General features: G+C 34.8%; 1 protein-coding gene across 4 annotated transcripts in view; it reads right to left on the bottom strand.

The window, feature by feature from the left end:
- The window catches only part of LOC136842810 (uncharacterized), a 78,358-nt gene that overhangs the window by 3,634 nt on the left and 57,068 nt on the right, over positions 1-17,656 (bottom strand). For all 4 annotated transcript variants that reach the window (XM_067110676.1, XM_067110675.1, XM_067110674.1 and 1 more), the window contains exons 3-19: positions 16,946-17,034; positions 15,890-16,044; positions 14,951-15,081; positions 13,289-13,424; positions 11,626-11,795; positions 11,075-11,268; positions 10,332-10,510; positions 9,514-9,691; positions 8,692-8,889; positions 8,045-8,151; positions 7,123-7,269; positions 5,997-6,216; positions 4,865-4,962; positions 4,301-4,478; positions 3,374-3,619; positions 2,690-2,889; positions 2,304-2,420 (exon numbers count right to left, since the gene is read on the bottom strand). In XM_067110676.1, coding sequence (XP_066966777.1) covers positions 2,304-2,420; positions 2,690-2,889; positions 3,374-3,619; positions 4,301-4,478; positions 4,865-4,962; positions 5,997-6,216; positions 7,123-7,269; positions 8,045-8,151; positions 8,692-8,889; positions 9,514-9,691; positions 10,332-10,510; positions 11,075-11,268; positions 11,626-11,795; positions 13,289-13,424; positions 14,951-15,081; positions 15,890-16,044; positions 16,946-17,034 — 2,743 coding nt within the window. The remainder of the gene's footprint in view (positions 1-2,303; positions 2,421-2,689; positions 2,890-3,373; positions 3,620-4,300; positions 4,479-4,864; positions 4,963-5,996; positions 6,217-7,122; positions 7,270-8,044; positions 8,152-8,691; positions 8,890-9,513; positions 9,692-10,331; positions 10,511-11,074; positions 11,269-11,625; positions 11,796-13,288; positions 13,425-14,950; positions 15,082-15,889; positions 16,045-16,945; positions 17,035-17,656) is intronic.

The following is a 17,656-nucleotide window of genomic DNA, read 5'->3' as shown; positions in this document are numbered from 1 at the left end:
CCTGCATCTGCTAAAAGTGGTATGTGGGTCTTTATCCAAGGAGGTTAAGTAACAAGAGCATGGGTTATTTCCAAGGCTCAGGCATCTTCTCCGAGGCCTGGATTACTTGGATGAGTCATGGGTTTCATTTTATGAGAATGCAAAAAATGCACAAATTGCACATTATAACACCGAATCACACAACAAAAAAAAGATTGAAAAACCAGAGCGCAAAGGTGTAAGTGGGTGGGAAGAGCTAAAAACAACTGGCTTCTGAGCGAGAAAGACAGTAATCGTCTTGCTTGGAAGGCAGCTATGAGAGAACTGAAGCACCACAGCATCTGCTAGGGGGGTTAACCAGGTCGGGGTCTGCCCACCTCTTTCCCCATTGGCTATCTCCTGTTGTCACCAAAACCTTGTGCTGTTAATAACCGGACTCCAGCTAGGTGCTTGAGAAAATCTTAAGTTAACACCTCTGGTTTGTTAGTAATGAAAAATACAAACTGATTGAAATTTGTTATTTTGGTGGCAAGTAGATATTTAGAACTGATTCTAAAAATAAGCTTGTAATATTTTGTTTATAAAGCTGAAACTAGGAATATTTAAACTTTTGATTGCATGGAAATTCATCCTAAGATCTGTACCCATGAAATATATTTTCTTTTGTCTTCTGGCTCTTGCCCTTACAAAATTTTTCATATCAAACATTTATTACTTGTTGTAATGTAGTGGTAATAATTTTTAAGCATACCTGTGAGGTACGGAAACAATACAAATACAGCCATTTCCACATCTCCCACTATCTAAGGGAATGGGATAGACAAATGACTTGTTCATTAGTTCATCAGTGTCCTCTGGGGCTGGCAGACTTGTAATAATTCATCTTTTCAAGATGAGTTGATAATTTTCTCATCTACTGTGATTTCATGTTTCTTCATCCTCAACTTATAATTTTTTGTGCAGTTTGGCTTAGACAGCTGATATAGTAATGTCTCGAATGTCTAATGCTGTCAAGTATAATGTTCATCTAATGAAGCAGCCAATTGTTCACTGGAATCCCTCTGACTGTGGTCGACTCAATATCACTCCTGACACCAACGGTACAAGCCATGGAAAGGGAAGCTTTCTTGCAGTGTCTATAAACCTTGAGGTGTTTGATCCTTACGTGATATAAGACAAACCTAACTCAATCACCATTAAGAATGATTTGATGCTGATCTCATGTTGAAGCCAGATAATTCACAATTGTATCAGAGGTGTCTATGACATGACAGTTAGCTTCAGCTTTGAAAGGAAAGTGATTAATGCTACTAATATGTACACAAAGCCCATTAACTGTACGCTCACCAGAAACACAACCTCAGTAACTAAGTCAATAAAAATAAAACTCCCTTCCCGCTGAAAAGAAAAACAGCACTACTGAAAACTGTTTTCCCTACCTGGTATTAAGTCCAGAACAGAGGTTGTTCTCTGGAAAAGGCAACTAATTAATTCCTTCCACTAACATGGGATCATTGACAAATAAGCTGACCCAGGTTAAACTGTAATAACAGGCTAGGTAACAGAACATTACCAGAAGTTACCAAGAAAACTTGATATTTCCATAATCAGTATTACGGCATAGGCTCCTCTTATATCTTGAAAAAGTAAGACCCTGACTAGGAACAAAGAAGTTACAAGATGTACAAAAGTTGACTAAATTAAGGGTTCAGAAGACATAACTGTAACCTCAAAAGACTTGGTATTAACCTGACCAACCCAACAGAGAACTGTAACCTCAAAATGCTTAGTATTAACCTGACCAGCCTACAGGGAAAAGTACATTGTATGCAGCTGCTCCATCAGTAGCCAGACTGTGGACAACTTCATAACTGATTGAGATTATAACTACTGTAATCCTGAAGTCAATACATTGTCCACTTCAGCAATTTTTGCAAAATTTCCATCAGTTAAGAATAGCCTTAATTCGCGAATTACCCAGAATTTCGGCTACTTGTGGCTGACGGGTTTGTATGAACATTTTTATTTCATTTGATACATAATTTCAGTTATTTAATGGTTTGCATGATATATACATAGCATATGGGTCATCCACACTAATAGGAAGGCTTAACCTCATTTAAAAACCAAACGTGATACTCTTATGTGCTACTTACTATGCTTTTGACTTACAGATCATGTAAAATGGGGTTTTCAGTAGTGTACAACATTGCCTGCTCAAGTTAAAAACAAGGTACATTACAAAGCATTATATATATAAAATACAAAACACTGAAGCACAATATGAAATATCAATTTAAGAAAAAATTCTGTATAATTCTTACTTGTTGGCAAGATCTGTCCTTAAAGTTGGGGGAAGGTTCCCTACTCCAGGGTTAACTACTGCTACACCCATGTTACTGCGAGGATTTGTACCCACTGAGACCAAGGATCGACCCAGCCTTGAAAAAGAATGGCAGAGTTCTTAATGCAAAAAAATTTTCAGAGAAACATTAATTAAACTAACCTAAGCTCAGGCTTACAATTCATTTTAATTACAAAATACAAAAGACTTCCTGAAGGAAAACCACAAATTGAAAACTCATAAAACATTGCTTAAAACTTTACAATGAATACTGCCACTTATAAACTTTCAGTCATACAAAAATAGTTTAGAGAGTAAAATTTGATCTGCCACATGATGGAAGAAAGGCAATGACTGATTGTTTACCTGCATGCTGTGAGAATCATGTCCATAGCTAAATGGAGTTCTAAGGTCACCAAAGTTGCTAAAGGCCAAGGTGATGAAGCTGTTTCTTGTCCTACTCCACCTGATATCCCACCATTCACAACCAAGGGAGACTTCTGTCCAGGAACACCACCGCTTCTTCTTCCCTCCCGAACTGCTTTACGGACATGACGCATTACACTCTGGAAAACATAAATCGGTTTACTTTTTCAAGACAAACACTAATAATGTTGGATGACACCTTAAAAATGTTAAAAAAGGCCTTGAAGGTAAATTAACATCAACATAAATTTCAATTCGAATATGCTCAATACCAACAACCATTGTACCTAAAGTGCATGACAAAAAAGAGATGGCTGGTGGAGTGCAGAAAGTTGGGAGCTTTGCCGAGTATGAAAGAAAATATCCTCAAATGACTTAATTTGGGATTCAAATATTGATACCACTGTTTAAAACAACATGATTTGGGTTCCGTGAATTAAATATTTTCTTGTATGGACCCATCTAACAAAGTTTTCCTAAACGTTTCTCCACTGATCTTCACAATTAATAAAAAATTTGCCCTTTTCAATTGACTTCTGCCTTAAATTTTGCCTTCCAGAAGTTAAATGGCAAAAATCTCCTATAATATTATTACTGTATATCCAGATAAAACGCAATACTAACCGTAAACACTTCTGGTGTAAGGTTATCTAATGAAAGGCTATCAGGATCAGCTAAGAGTTGATACAAGGCAGAACCTGGAGACGAAGAAGGCAAGTTGACGACATCTGCTGCTGGCTGACCACGGACCATTCGTGTCACCCATGTCTCACAGCGACCCAGTTCTATTAAGGCTGCACCCATGCCACAATGTGGTACACGAACTAGATGGGTGTCTATTAAGGCACCAACAGAAGAATGGACATAATCCTGGCAACAACATGAAAAACTACATCTTGGCAAATATAAAATTATATTTTTCAATAAAAAATCTATCTAGATTAAATGTTTTCCACCAATAAAAATAAGTTAAAGATGGCAGATAAAACAAAATCTGATGAACATACTCTTAAATGTGTACAAATGACAAAGCATTACTATTTTTACTATTAGTAAGGATGGAAGATTCAAAACTGATAAATGTTGCTGTCCATGTATAAAATGGCAAATCACCATCACTTTATTATTATTATTATTAGCAAAATTATTGTTACTATTCAACAAACCTAACAACCCATTAATCTGCAAACGAAGCATCGACAAAATACTTCAACAATGGAAAAAATTATGAGAAACAGAAATAAACTCAGATTAATAAAGAAATTTTGCACAAAAAGGGCAACAAGAGTACTGTAACACTGCATGAATTAATTCATGTACTGTAATTTACTTTTATTGACAATTCTCATATGAAATTTTATTACAGATAAATGAGTTGAAGTATATACTTAAAAAAAATTTAATTATCTCAGGAACTTAATAATTATTAAGGGAAAGCATGTCCAAAGTATTGGGTAATGATTGGTTTGCCCTTAATCTGGGAAAATAAATTCTCAAACCAGCCAGGCATTGCTTGATAGTGAGGCTTAAAAAATCAACTCTGTAACTAACCCAGTGTGTATTATGATTCCATGAAAGACCAGCAGCAACAAGTACCGGAGGCCATGCAAAGACAAGCGGAGTAAGAGCAGCGGAGCTGGACCAGTGAGCGACAACAACTCCACCTGCCCCTCCTTCTGCGCCACTCACAATTCCATTGTACACATTACTTACACCAGCTTCTGGCCACCTGCAAAATTTTTCATTAAATTTGAAATCAGCAAAACTGCCACTGTTTCTTGCCTGGAAAACAGTATACAGTAATGCCATAAACCAATTGAATATTCAAATAGCACACAACACTCTAGAAAAAATCAATCGAGAAAATATACCGTGGTATAACCACAAGAAAAGATTTGTTCTAAATATATAAACTTTTAAATATGGTACTGTATTTAACAAGCATAAACTTACCTTATAACCCAGTTTCTTGAAATGCATAAAAACTGCAAAATCTTACAAAAGCACAATGCATATATCTATAAACTAATACAATCATCAAGCATAATTACAACCTAAACATGGTCAATACCAACTTAACGATATAATTTTATTTCATATAATTTCAACACCTACCCACTTAAACTACTCCAAGCAGCAGTCCCTGGACACATGGTCAAAGCTCTACCAGTCTCTACAGCAAGCTGAACTCCTCGGGAGAAGTCATAATCAGCCTGAAAACCCAAAAATGAAACTAAACTACCTACAGCTGAATACACTAAACTCTGTTTCATTAAGAAATAATAAACAACAAGGGGTTACAGACAGTAAAAATTAGCAGTACTGTACATTGAATGGCAAAGGTATCTACATTTATTTTCACAGAAATGAGTACAGTAATAATCTTAATGGAAAGTTTTAGTAATGGAAAGCTTTATTTTACTGTTCACAAAAATGTTACAGTGTAAACTATAACATCTTAACCTTTTAACTGGTATCAATCAGTGTGAAACAATACCCCTGAATATCCATACAGAGAAAATTATATTCTATTGCAATACAACAGGAAATATGCACTTTAGGCCAAGCATCATAACTGAATAATTACAGATCCATAATATTGGGAAAAACTATTTTTGCAAATATTAATAATACTTCCTATATACACGTATACTGCCCTGTTTTAAGTGCTGGGAACATTAAAATTGCATGTTACGTTAATCCTACATCAGTCGAGCATAAAGAGGAATCGATTGTGAATACATATTACAAAGGGTACATAACATGAAGAATGTAGAATGTAGAGACAAAGAAAACAATAATGGATAGTCAAAACTATGACCACACACACATATGACATTTGCCAATTTTCACTCCTATCTTAAGTAATATTTGGTAGGTTACATATTTCTTCACACAGCAAGACTGTATGGTAATTCTTTATGATGCAATATCAAGTTCCTTTGAGTAGTATGAAATTTCTGCTCGAATAAAATTCAGACCCTAGAGGAATGGACTGCAAGTTCTGTCTTGTAGCCAATAAATGCATTTGACCTTTTCTCACTGTTCTGTTATAATACTGACTCTCAAATATATTTAAGTGTATTACACACAGCCAACCAAACACTGTGACAACTGACACTAGAATGAAAAAATAACTTTAACATTATTGTAAATTCTTCAATAAAAATTGTGACTGCCAAAGACTTACATAGCATATCAAATGAAATACCTACATCAAAGCACTAGTCAAAGCAAGAAAACTTACCTGAAAGCCATATTCAACCAATATGGTTGTAGGTGGAAGGGCAGCCAGTTGTTGGCTTTTATTATGAAACACATTTGCACACACTAACAAAACAGCTGATGAGGAGAGGCCCAACTGAGCCCAAGGGCTACAGACAGTCTGAGGAGTACCTCCTATTATTTTAGAGCAGAGACTGGCATCAGCTAACAATGCAGTCAATCTTGGACCCAAATGGACAAACCTGGAATTATTAACAAAAGCTGTTGTCAAAATAATCACACAAAAATGAATTGCAAAAGCAGGAACTGCAGTTATAACAAGATGAAAAGTCCACTTCAATTTAATTTGTAACATACCTCCTCATCACTAATTTTCCCTGATGGCATATACTGTAGTGTTACTGTATACAGTAATTAAGTTAGCCCTCCAAAGCTCTTTCTGTTTCTTACTCCGTAACATGTATCTTTGTATCAAGTTCTAATTTCTTGAACAATATTTAAAGTATATATATAAAATGTCAAATACTTCCATTAAGCTCTGAGCAGCCACAGAAATTTCAGGATGCATGATAAAATATGAAATGGTTTGCTAATGTCCTTACTTTATAAGATTTTCCAGGATGTATGAATGAATATGAAATGGTTTATTACTTTCTTTACTTTCGCCATATAAGAAAAGATCAATAATCATGATGTTCTGTCCAACTTGTAGAGTACTTGTTAGCAAGTTTTTTCATGCTTTTACATATATACCTTTCACATAAAATGAATAAGGTAGTTAGCAGTACTGGTACTGTATTTCATATCTCTCAAAGTTTGATCATTAATACGCATTAATCATGATCTACTTTAATAAAGAAAATTTTAGATAATTAAAATGCTACAGTAAGGATGAGATGTGCACAAAATAGTATAAGGTGTTATTACATACAAACACTAGAAACTGTAGGAATGAGTTATGTGAAATACTGTTAGTAATGATAAGCTACTTCTTGTAAACATTAATAAAAAAAAAATAGCATGACAGCTCCTTCGACCAAATCACTTTTTATTCTGGTGACAACAAGTACAAAAACATATGACAATGTTTCCAAACATTACAAAGGTTACAATCTGGGGTGGCAATTGATACCCCCTTCTAAAAATACCTGATTGAAGGGAAATGTGTAAGCGTTGCTTTAATGGTCCCTGTAATAGCACCGAGTTGGGCTGTAGGAACACTATCTTCTACATCAAATGCAGGCACTAAGGTTATTCCTCGATCACAGCAATACCTATCCAACGAAACAACTTCGCTGCAAAAAGAGAAACACGTTCATCATAACAATAAGAAATCACTTCAATGTCATGTTATGAATGAATAATTTAACCAGACCACTGGGCTAACATATTTAGCCTCATAAGGCTGTCCTACAATGTCTAGTAAGAATTATACTATAAACAAAAATATATAATCAAGGGGTTGGCACTGCAATCCCATTACACATAATGTTTGAATGCTAAACTCCACGGCAATTAAATGACCAGCAATTATTCTTTTAGCTCTCTAAAAGGCTTGAATCCACATTTAAGTGATGCAACATACATACTAAAGCATTGCATTTATGTCTCCAAGGGATTAGTCCCATTTACAATAAGGGATTAGTCCCATTTACAATGAGGGATTAGTCCCATTTACAATGTGCTTTGCGTGGCAAATCGACAGAGGCACAAAACAATCTGTGCCACTGTCAATATGCCACACAAAGCATACTGTAGATGGGACTAATCCCTTGGAGACATAAATGAAATACAAAGGCAAAATATAGAATCTGTAATCTATGCAAAATCAAGAGTATTAAAGTTGGTAATGATATTTTCAACATTCCAATTTTGAAGCTGATAGCACCCAAACCACTAATAGACTGCATTAAACATATTTTAGGTAAACTAAATTTTAAACCTGACGCTATTTTTTCTATTTTTCTTGTACTGTTATTGAAAATAATGCTGCTTGCCATCTAAAGAAAACTGAGAAATACGTATTTCTTAATATCTTATAAAACATAATGTTAAAGCTACATCTCTTACCTGGGAGAGTAGGGTAAACTACAAGCTACTGATGATACACGCATTAATAAATGTAGCTGATTCATCTTCAAACCAAGCAGTGAATCAACCATTTGGCAAAGCCGCTCCTGAAAGTGAAAACACCAAGTTTAAATAGAATTCAACTTTGATCCTCAATTGTGTGTGATTATTGTTACTATTATTATTGGTATCTATTATTATCAATACCATTATAGGGTAGCTTCACCAGACCTTGCACAGATCTTGTGTTAGGTAAGTTCTCATCCTAAAGGGCTACATAAATAACTGATAACTAAATCTTTAACCATGATATCATACAGCTCTCAATCAGTTTTTATTCTGCAATTTCCCCTGAGCAATTTCTGTTAACATTTCCTTTATAACTTTAAAACATTTCATGTGACAGAAATCACTCCTACACAAAAGCACAACTTTTAAATCTTATATTGCAGATACTATATTTGCAATAAACATGGTAGAAAATTTCAGGTGAACACTGAAAGGCACCAAAATTAAATGTTTACTTAGGAATGGACCAAAATGAGCTAGGTGAGAGGTATTACAAGTATTGTTTACAAAGATTATCTTCAAAAGGTTATGTTGTGCGTCTACATTAACCCAACAAAGAAAAGGTCAGAATATTTTACCAGAGTTGGAACGCGTGCATGAGGAGCGACATCCAGTAAAAATCCACGATGTGGAAGTGAGGGTTGGTCCCTTATAACTAGTGGTGGGACAATGACCTTTCCTCCACCCTCTTCACTGGAATGACATACACGTAGCAGCTGGACAAACGTCACAAGGCAGTTATGCAAGCTGTCGATTGATCCACACACCATGTTCACCTAAAATGCATCATCAATATTAACAATCAATTTCATACAAGAATCTTTTGGGGAAATACAATTCTAGTAAAATATATAATGGATTAAAAATCGAAATAAGGTTGCCATTTTACAGCATAAAATTCCTTATTCTAAATTGTCACTTATGCCAAAATCAAGCTGAAACAAACCATCAAAATAAGTTCAAACTGACAGCTTATAGAAAGATTTGCTGTACAAGCACTGTAATGATGTGCCAAAAGTATTTTTTAAAAATTCACATGTTCCATAGATATACCATTATTCCATAACATTCCTCCCTTAGACTTTGTCAGTAAGCTGACAATAACTGAATTTAAATTACAGCACTTTGTTACTAATGGTAACTAGTGGTGCTACTTGGTTTGAGATTCATTACATGCAAGAAAATTCTTTTTAAAACAAAATCAACTGTCTTGCATAGGAAAACAATTAGTACATAAAAGCCACATATCTAGAGGCTAAACTCACAACAGATCATTGAAAAGATACAAAACACTTGACCTATGAGCATTAAAATAATGCAGATATAACTAGATACCACAGGGATATAAAAAATTATGTACTGTATTCTAGAACACTTCACACCTAATGAAAATATTTTACCTTTTTATTTAGGATGCTTAGTATATACTGGTGAGGGTGAGTGGTCAGAGATGGGTCAACAATGCAGGTGAATGTATGATCACTTGGTGGATCCTGGCTTCCAACAACACCTCCAAGACTTACATGGCACCCAACTTCTTCTAACCACAATTTGTGCACACCCCAAACATCAACAATTCTGAAAATTTTCAATAAAAATGAAACGTTCTTTATGTAAGACATAGACGCAGTCCTTCAACACAGTTTCATAAAACAAAGGACCAATAAAAGTGATCTCATACAGAGGAACATGCTCAACATTTAAGTATCTGTATCCTTTTTGTAAATGAAGTACACTGTGAAAATTACACTACTGAGGACCAACATAGGTGATCTTATAGAGAAGAACGTATCGGTACTCAAAATGTAAGTTTCTTTTTGTAACTGAAATTCACTTTAACAATTTGACTACTGAAATTATCAGAGATAAAACTAAAAGGGAAAACTGACAAACTGCCTGAGAGAATTCATCTCTTCAAGTATTAGCTGGCCTCAGAAGTATGAATTTAATCACAGTTCTGACAGTTCATCAGCAAAAATGAAATCACACAAGATTTCAATCATAGCTAAACATGAAAGTTGCTAACATGTTACAGGGAAATTGATCTTATAAATTTGGCAGCAAGCATTAGGACCTGTTCCCTAATTCTAGAAATGAATCTGTACTCTAATAGTAAACTCTGTTAACTAAAAATGGGTAAATGTACAGCTTCACAATATTTTTCAAGCCACATGATAATGTAAACTCTGTTACAACAAATATTTGTTAAAATTCTTACTTGTGTACGGGTTCTACGCCTGAAACTACTGCAAGCGTAGCATGAGAAGGGGGAATCCAATTGGGGCCTTCAATCTCTGTAATGCGACAAGGTTGAGGCCACAGGGAATGCAACTCTGAATGTGTTACTAGAGGTCTAGGAGGTGCTGTTAACTGCGATGAAGCCAGACGTTCACAGACCTTAAAAAGACGTTAGAGATGATAACAACACATTATTGAACAGGAAACTGTAAGCATTTAAGCATCTACAAAATAATGATTACAGTATATGAAATTCACGAAAATATCATTTAGAATATGAGTTTGACAGAGCTTTATGAAGTGTCCCCCAGTGATTTTGAACCTCATAAAATTGCTTTTACAGTTTATAAATTTACTTTACAATTAATTCTTTTGGTATAGTTTTCTAGAAAATCAGTATTACTATTTCATTATCAGAGCCATAAAATAAAACTCACATTTATATGATAATTGAGTAAGAATCAATCAATAGGTAATTAAACAAATAGTGAATAAAAATTTTAACAGTATTTTGCTGACCACTACTAAATTACATATTCTATAAGTTATTTATCCTTCTTGTACCAAAATAATAAAAATAGTCCTATACCTATTTCAGAACCTCAAAAATTTATGTGAGGTACAGTATTTTTAACTTTTTCTTCACATGTACTTGAAAAGATCTAGTATCTTACATTTTACATAACAGCAATTAAGACTGCTCCATCAGATAAAAAACGTTACCTGCTCCATACAAGGACTCATTTCCAGTGAAGATGAAGACTGTAATGGAGATCGTGGCACTGGAGACTCTACAGATGTTTTCCTTAGCAAAGCGTCGCCCACTCCTCCAGGATCCACACCTGTTAACACGCTGTCTGTTCCCATACTTACAAGTGATTCCATTGAGCCTGATACTACACGAGATTTGGCAAGTTCTGCAAATTCAGAAGGTCGTTCACATAACTCATACTTCTGTAATACATCGCTGAAGTGATTATCACTTTTTTCCATGCATACAATTTGTAAATTACATAATCACTATGCTTTGTTCTTGGAGTTATAACCATTAGGAGGAGAGGATAAATAAAAAATTCAAACAATCACTACAGGTAAACCTTAGACTAGACATCCCTTATAGAACACAAATATACTTTGTTCTGTAACAAGTAGTACATGTGATGCCTGAAATGCCTTTCTATGTTAAGTTATACATGGGCATGGTACTGATATTGAATGATTACAAACAATTACGTCTGGCTGTAAATGACACAAATCCTACTGGTATACAATACCTTGGGTAGTTAAAGACCGTCGAGCAATGAGCGGAGACACGCTACCATTACACGTCGAAGAGCCATTTACTTGAGAGTCCTTATTGATTAAGGAGGCATACTCTTCCATAAAATTGTGCAACTGAGGATTTCTTGATGCCAGTTCATAAGCAGTTTTTCCTTTATGCCTCCTGAAAATACATGACAATAATTTACAAACTGGAAAGTTGTTAGTTTAGGCTTACATATCACTTTATTCTAACTTTAAAATTTACTGTTGCTTAAAATTATAACAATGAAGAAAAATTTTTAAGATCATGCAGCTACAAAAATATTTCCAATGGAAAAGTAACTTTCCCAAAAAAATTGTCTAATGATTTTTAGTTTTCTGTATAAGAAAACTATTGAGATGGCTTTGTCTGTCTGCCCTCAGATCTTAAAAACTACTGAGGCTAGAGGCATACCAGTTTGCTTTTACATGTTCAATGCAATTATGAGGGTTAAATTTTCATAGAAGCTATAGCCCAAGCTGTTACAACAAAAGTGACCATAGTAATCACTGACATATTAAGTGTGACTTTTCTGCATTACACTTTGGTTATTCTTATATATACAATTATATTTCTCATAATTCATTTCTGGTTACATGAAAGAAATGACATGAAGAGCAAATTGTCAAGTACTGTACAGTACTTTGGATTAAATGTAAAAATTTTATCAAAACATTTATTCATGTGAAATCTTTCAAAATTTAGTAGGCTATTAATAGGAAAACATGCCAATAAAGTAACCCACTTGTAATATTACTTTTTCTTCTCATGTAATGCTTACCTTACAAATATGCCATTAAAAGTTTCAGAATATACTGTATTTGCTAGTAAAATTCTTGGCTCATTTCACAACAAAAACTTTTCTGGTTAATAAAGTCTAAATGCAGAAACAGGTATTTTTCAGTAGCTGAATTCCAAATAAACATACAGTATCCCTGGCTGAATTCAGAAGAAGAATAACTGATGACTGAGCATTGAAACCTTTTGTTAACTTTATTTTCAAGAGCTGCAATCTCCATTTCTGTATAATTTGAACTATATCATTCTATTCAACTAAAAATACATGGTTTTTTCACCTAAACTAATCACAGAAAGTTTAACAGACCACATATTAATACCGTTACTATGTATTTTACACTAATGAATCATAATTCTCGGATCTCACACGGTTCATCCACAAGGTTTCTTCTTAAATTAAAGGGAAAAAAGGTACAGGTGAAGTTAAAGAAGTTGGACAGCTACAAGAAAAGAGACCAAAGGAAGGAAATGAATACCCAAATATAGAAAGCAATGCATCTGGGGCAGATGGGAAGCTGCACAGAATCTTTAGTAATGTTTCCATGGCAATATGTACATATTATCAAACTACATGGTCACATAAATGAGAAAAGACAGTTGCTTAAAGGTACAAACACAATGAACGGCCACTTGTTAACCAATGTCAAGTCATACTTAAGAAAATTTAAAAGTCATCCAAATTTCTCAATTGAGAGCATTAAAATTTTCTTTACATGTAAGTAAAAAATAACCTTTTTGATCAATACAGTATAAACATCTCTTACCAGATAATACTATACGACAAGGGTCTTATGATCCCAAATGATTCAGACAATATAAAAAGTACTACTACCCACCCTTTGTAGCACTGGATATGTAGATTAGCTCCGTTCTCCAACAGTATTCTTATGATATCTTCATCACCTCGAGCTACAGCATCATGCAAGGGGGTGGCCCCATCACTATTAGCTGCATTTACATCTGCCCCTCGAGCTGCAAAAGGAATAAATTAGAAATGAGTATTATGAAAGTTTTCTTGAGTATACAACAATGCATTATATACACATTAATGAAAAGTTAAACCTTACATACATCCTCTATAACCCATATGGTTATCATGCTGCAAAGTACTGTAATCTGGTTAGGTTAATCAATAAACAATGTAATTTTCCATTTCCTTAACTTTTGCCTACTCTGACATTTCTGCACAATGATCCCAAGATAACGTAAACAGTACTCTTTAAAATAAAATCCACAATATTTCCAATACCTGCGATATCACATTTTAATAGTATGATACTACATATTCAGGCGAAGAATAATGTTACTAATCTCTCATTACCTAACAGTTAACACTGTCAACAGACAGAAATTTAGATGCATGATGCTGTCAATACAACTTACATGCAGTTCCCGAAGTACACTTACAAGAGTTATAAGAAAGCAGCCTTTGCATGATTTTGTGTACATGGAACTGTTATTGCCATGAAATAGTGTTGCTCAATATTCACAAGGTAAAGTGCTATAGTAAAAATGTTTATGTTCAGTTTAATCTTTTTAAAGTGTGGAGGCCAAAGGATTGGGCATTCCAATGCCCTTATGTAGCCTACTGTAGGTCTCACATATAAGAGGTACAGAAAGAAAATGAAAGAGGCTTCATCCTTCAAAATACAGTACACTGCACAGTACACTGTAGTAACTAAGGTTAATGGAACCATAAGAAAAATATAACATGCTAAATTACAAGTTCCTTAATTTGTGCCAACAGATTATCATTATTATGCATCGTACCACTCATATGAGTGGTGAAAGCACCTCTTGTCATTTGCAGAAGGAACTTTTGGTTACTTCCACTACATGTATGAAAGCCACCCCAATTTCCAATGTTTTATCAGAAAATCTGCATGCACAGGAATTTTGAGAAAAAACTAATTAACCAAAAAAATTCATGTAAATATCTATTGTATCAGAGAAAAGCCAAGGAGATCATGGAGTTGGGACACAGATATCCACTAGGATCAGATAAGAATTCTGGCAAAAGCTGCACAAGATACAAGTGAATGGAGAGGAGTTATCTGATACCAAACTGTGTAACAGATGAAAATCATGATAATGAATCAAAATTTAAACAAGAAAAGAAGGGTCCTCAGAGGAGCATTATGTAGATGACCTAATGTTAACAGCAGATATGAGGAAGAGGTCATAGATATGAAGAAAAAAATTAAAGACATCAATAAAGATGCTCCAATGTTTCTTGTCGTGTCCCTGCAGTCCAAGCAAGCTTCCTGGGTTTATAAGTGTGTGACCAAAGGCAAACTGAATCCCAAGCCAATCACAGGTATGAAATACAATGTTTTTCATGATGAACACATGAACATTTTTACATACAGCCATTTACTTCAGTCAGCCTGCTCACATCAACAGAATACGGTGTGCTATTTCTCATTTGTAAGAGGTCAATCTTGTCAACTATATTAAAAAATACATTCAAATTTGCAGCCTCTTTCTTTGATACCCACCTATCAAACAAGACAGTGTGTCCAGATCAGCAAAAGATGCAGCCCAATGAAGAGGCGTATTACGACTCAATGGGTTATCGTGAGAATTGATACTGAGTCCTGCAGCAACCAACTGACATACTCGGCCAACACTGAAAAATATAGAAAATTTAATCAATAAAACAGTATCAAGTAAAACAGATTACACATATCAGCCACATAATACCCACAAACAGCAGCTAAAGTAAAAAGAAATTTATAAATTACTTTTTGAAAGACTATAAGTGCACTTCCAAGATACAACCAAAAGAATCCAACGATTGCAAAGAAGTAAAAAGAAAAGAGATGCTAACAGTATTTCCAAGCTAAACCTAATTCAGTAAAGATGAACACGATAATGTTCAAAAACAAAACGATCATCAAGCACACAAAGATCATGGTGTACAGTGGGAAACTATCCTTCACCAACTACTGTATTGTACATTTTCAGTTCCTTAGGGGTAATGGCCTTGGAGGCAATCAATTGAACAAACAGACCTTTTATATTCACTCAGATGACTTCAGAAACTTGGTCTAATGCACCCTAGATCTCTTCCTACCTAGATCTGGTCAAAGTGAATACAGTACTCCAAATACATTTAAGCAGTCAAAGGTATGATAAAACTCATAGGCCATAAAGTAGTGTACAGGTACAGGCAGTCCCTGGATTATGCCGTTCTGAATTTATGGCAATTAGCTCACAGCGCCCTTAACCTGATTTTATGGCGCCGTACCCGGTTTTTGGTGCCACTATTATTATGATGTTCCGGTTTATGCTGTTTTTCAGGTTACGGAGCGCCACTGGAAACGGAAACCCCACCGTAAATCAGGGACTGCCTGTATTTCCTTTTTCTGCCTGCTGTAAAAGTGGTGATCGTCAATGAAACTGATGTGAAAAAAGACAGTATACTTTATACTTACTCTGACTGTGCTGTTGCTCTTAACAGCTCTTCTGTGAATATTGCTAAAATAGGTGGAGAAGGTGCTAACTGCAGGGGTGTATTGCCATTGGCATCTTGAACTCCTGGATCAGCCCCTGCAGCCAAAAGTGCCCTCAGAATATCCCCTCGGCCAAGCTGTAACAAGAAAAGTTCACAAAATTATTAAATAATGCATGGCAGGACAGACAGCACTTCATGGAAAATCAGTACTAATTACAAACAATGCTTTATTACATAAAACTTCATATTGCATTTCTTATTGATAACAAACTACGAATGACAATAATGAGGAATTTCCATGTCATTCTTATCTAAGAAACGCCCTGCATTTCTACATAAGAATGTGGTCAGCACTTAAGAATACAAAAACCTGCCACTGCAGAGAACTGTAATTTTCAGTGAATCTAGAAAGCACTTTAGAAAACCTTCAAAATTATTGTCCTACAAGTCACTCTGTCCAACAAATCAAGTTTTCATTCTGCAAATTATATAAAGCTGGTATGAATGCTGACATGTTGGGTCCCTGTACATGTAAGCTTAAAATTAACTTGGTACAGGCAATGCCCTCATGGTAAAGGCAAGTATATTTCCTTCTTCAAAAATAACAGACTACATTAACAAGGTAACATGAAAAGCAAAGTAAAGTAAGAGATCTGTTCATTGTACAAGCACATGAATTTTCTCATTCATTGTACAAGCACATGAAATTTCTCATATGTTTAACATCAACGATGAGATGCAATTTACAAAAGGCTACACACAAATTTATCACAAAATCTTGTAAGAAGCTGAAATCCAATGTTAAACAAAAGGACAAAATGTCATGATCTTTTTTTGTCATGAACAATAACTTCACACCAGTATTATGCATTTGTGTTCATAACCCAAATGTAAAGTAATACCGCAGTGACCAAATAAAGTGTTCATAATCCAGCATATCAAAGTGACAGTGGACAAACTAAAAACTGAAAGAAAATTAAAAATAATTTCCAATAATAAATGGAGTAACTTAAAAGCAACAGTCTACTTGTCATACCTTTGTGGCCATGTGCAAAAAGGTGCCATCTTCCGTAGCAAGAGAATTAATCAGCTGCTTTCGTTCTTGAATCCCACCTCCATTATCTGCTGTAATTTAGAAATACTAGTTAGAATATTTCTTGGCAAAAGTGACCTAGAAATTGTCTTAGAATTATCACAATACATGTACAAGTCTGAAAAACATCAGTGAAGAAGCTGTAACTTTCCACAAAAAAAAAAAAAAAAAAAAAATTGCTTTGCAACTTTTATGGTCATTCCAACTACTCTTCCAGTTTCTTTGTGATATACATATAAATTTGTTGCTATGTACACATTTTAATCCAAGACAAATTACCTTTATTAGATTATGCTATGGGGAACAAAAACAACAAACTTAGTATAATAACAGGAGACTGGGACATTGTAAGCATTGTAAACATGTAAAAACATTTAAACTTCTAAAATTAACACACTGGGTTATATAAACTCAATTAAGCAAGACAGCACCATTATGTTCTCAATACCAAAACTCATAACAATACAGGCAGTTCCCGGTTTATGGCAAGGGTTCCGTTCCCAGCGGCGCGCGCGCTGTAACCTGAAAAATGCCTTAAATGGGAATAAGTGGCGCTTACAGGGCTGTAAGTGCCGTAAAACTGGGTTACGGCCTTGTAAAATCAGGTTAATGGGGTCGCAAGCCAAGCACCATAAAGTTGGAACACCGTAACCC

Source organism: Macrobrachium rosenbergii, chromosome 10 (assembly GCF_040412425.1).
Source record: "Macrobrachium rosenbergii isolate ZJJX-2024 chromosome 10, ASM4041242v1, whole genome shotgun sequence".
Taxonomy (NCBI): domain Eukaryota; kingdom Metazoa; phylum Arthropoda; class Malacostraca; order Decapoda; family Palaemonidae; genus Macrobrachium; species Macrobrachium rosenbergii.
This window is presented reverse-complemented; position numbering and strand designations above follow the sequence as displayed.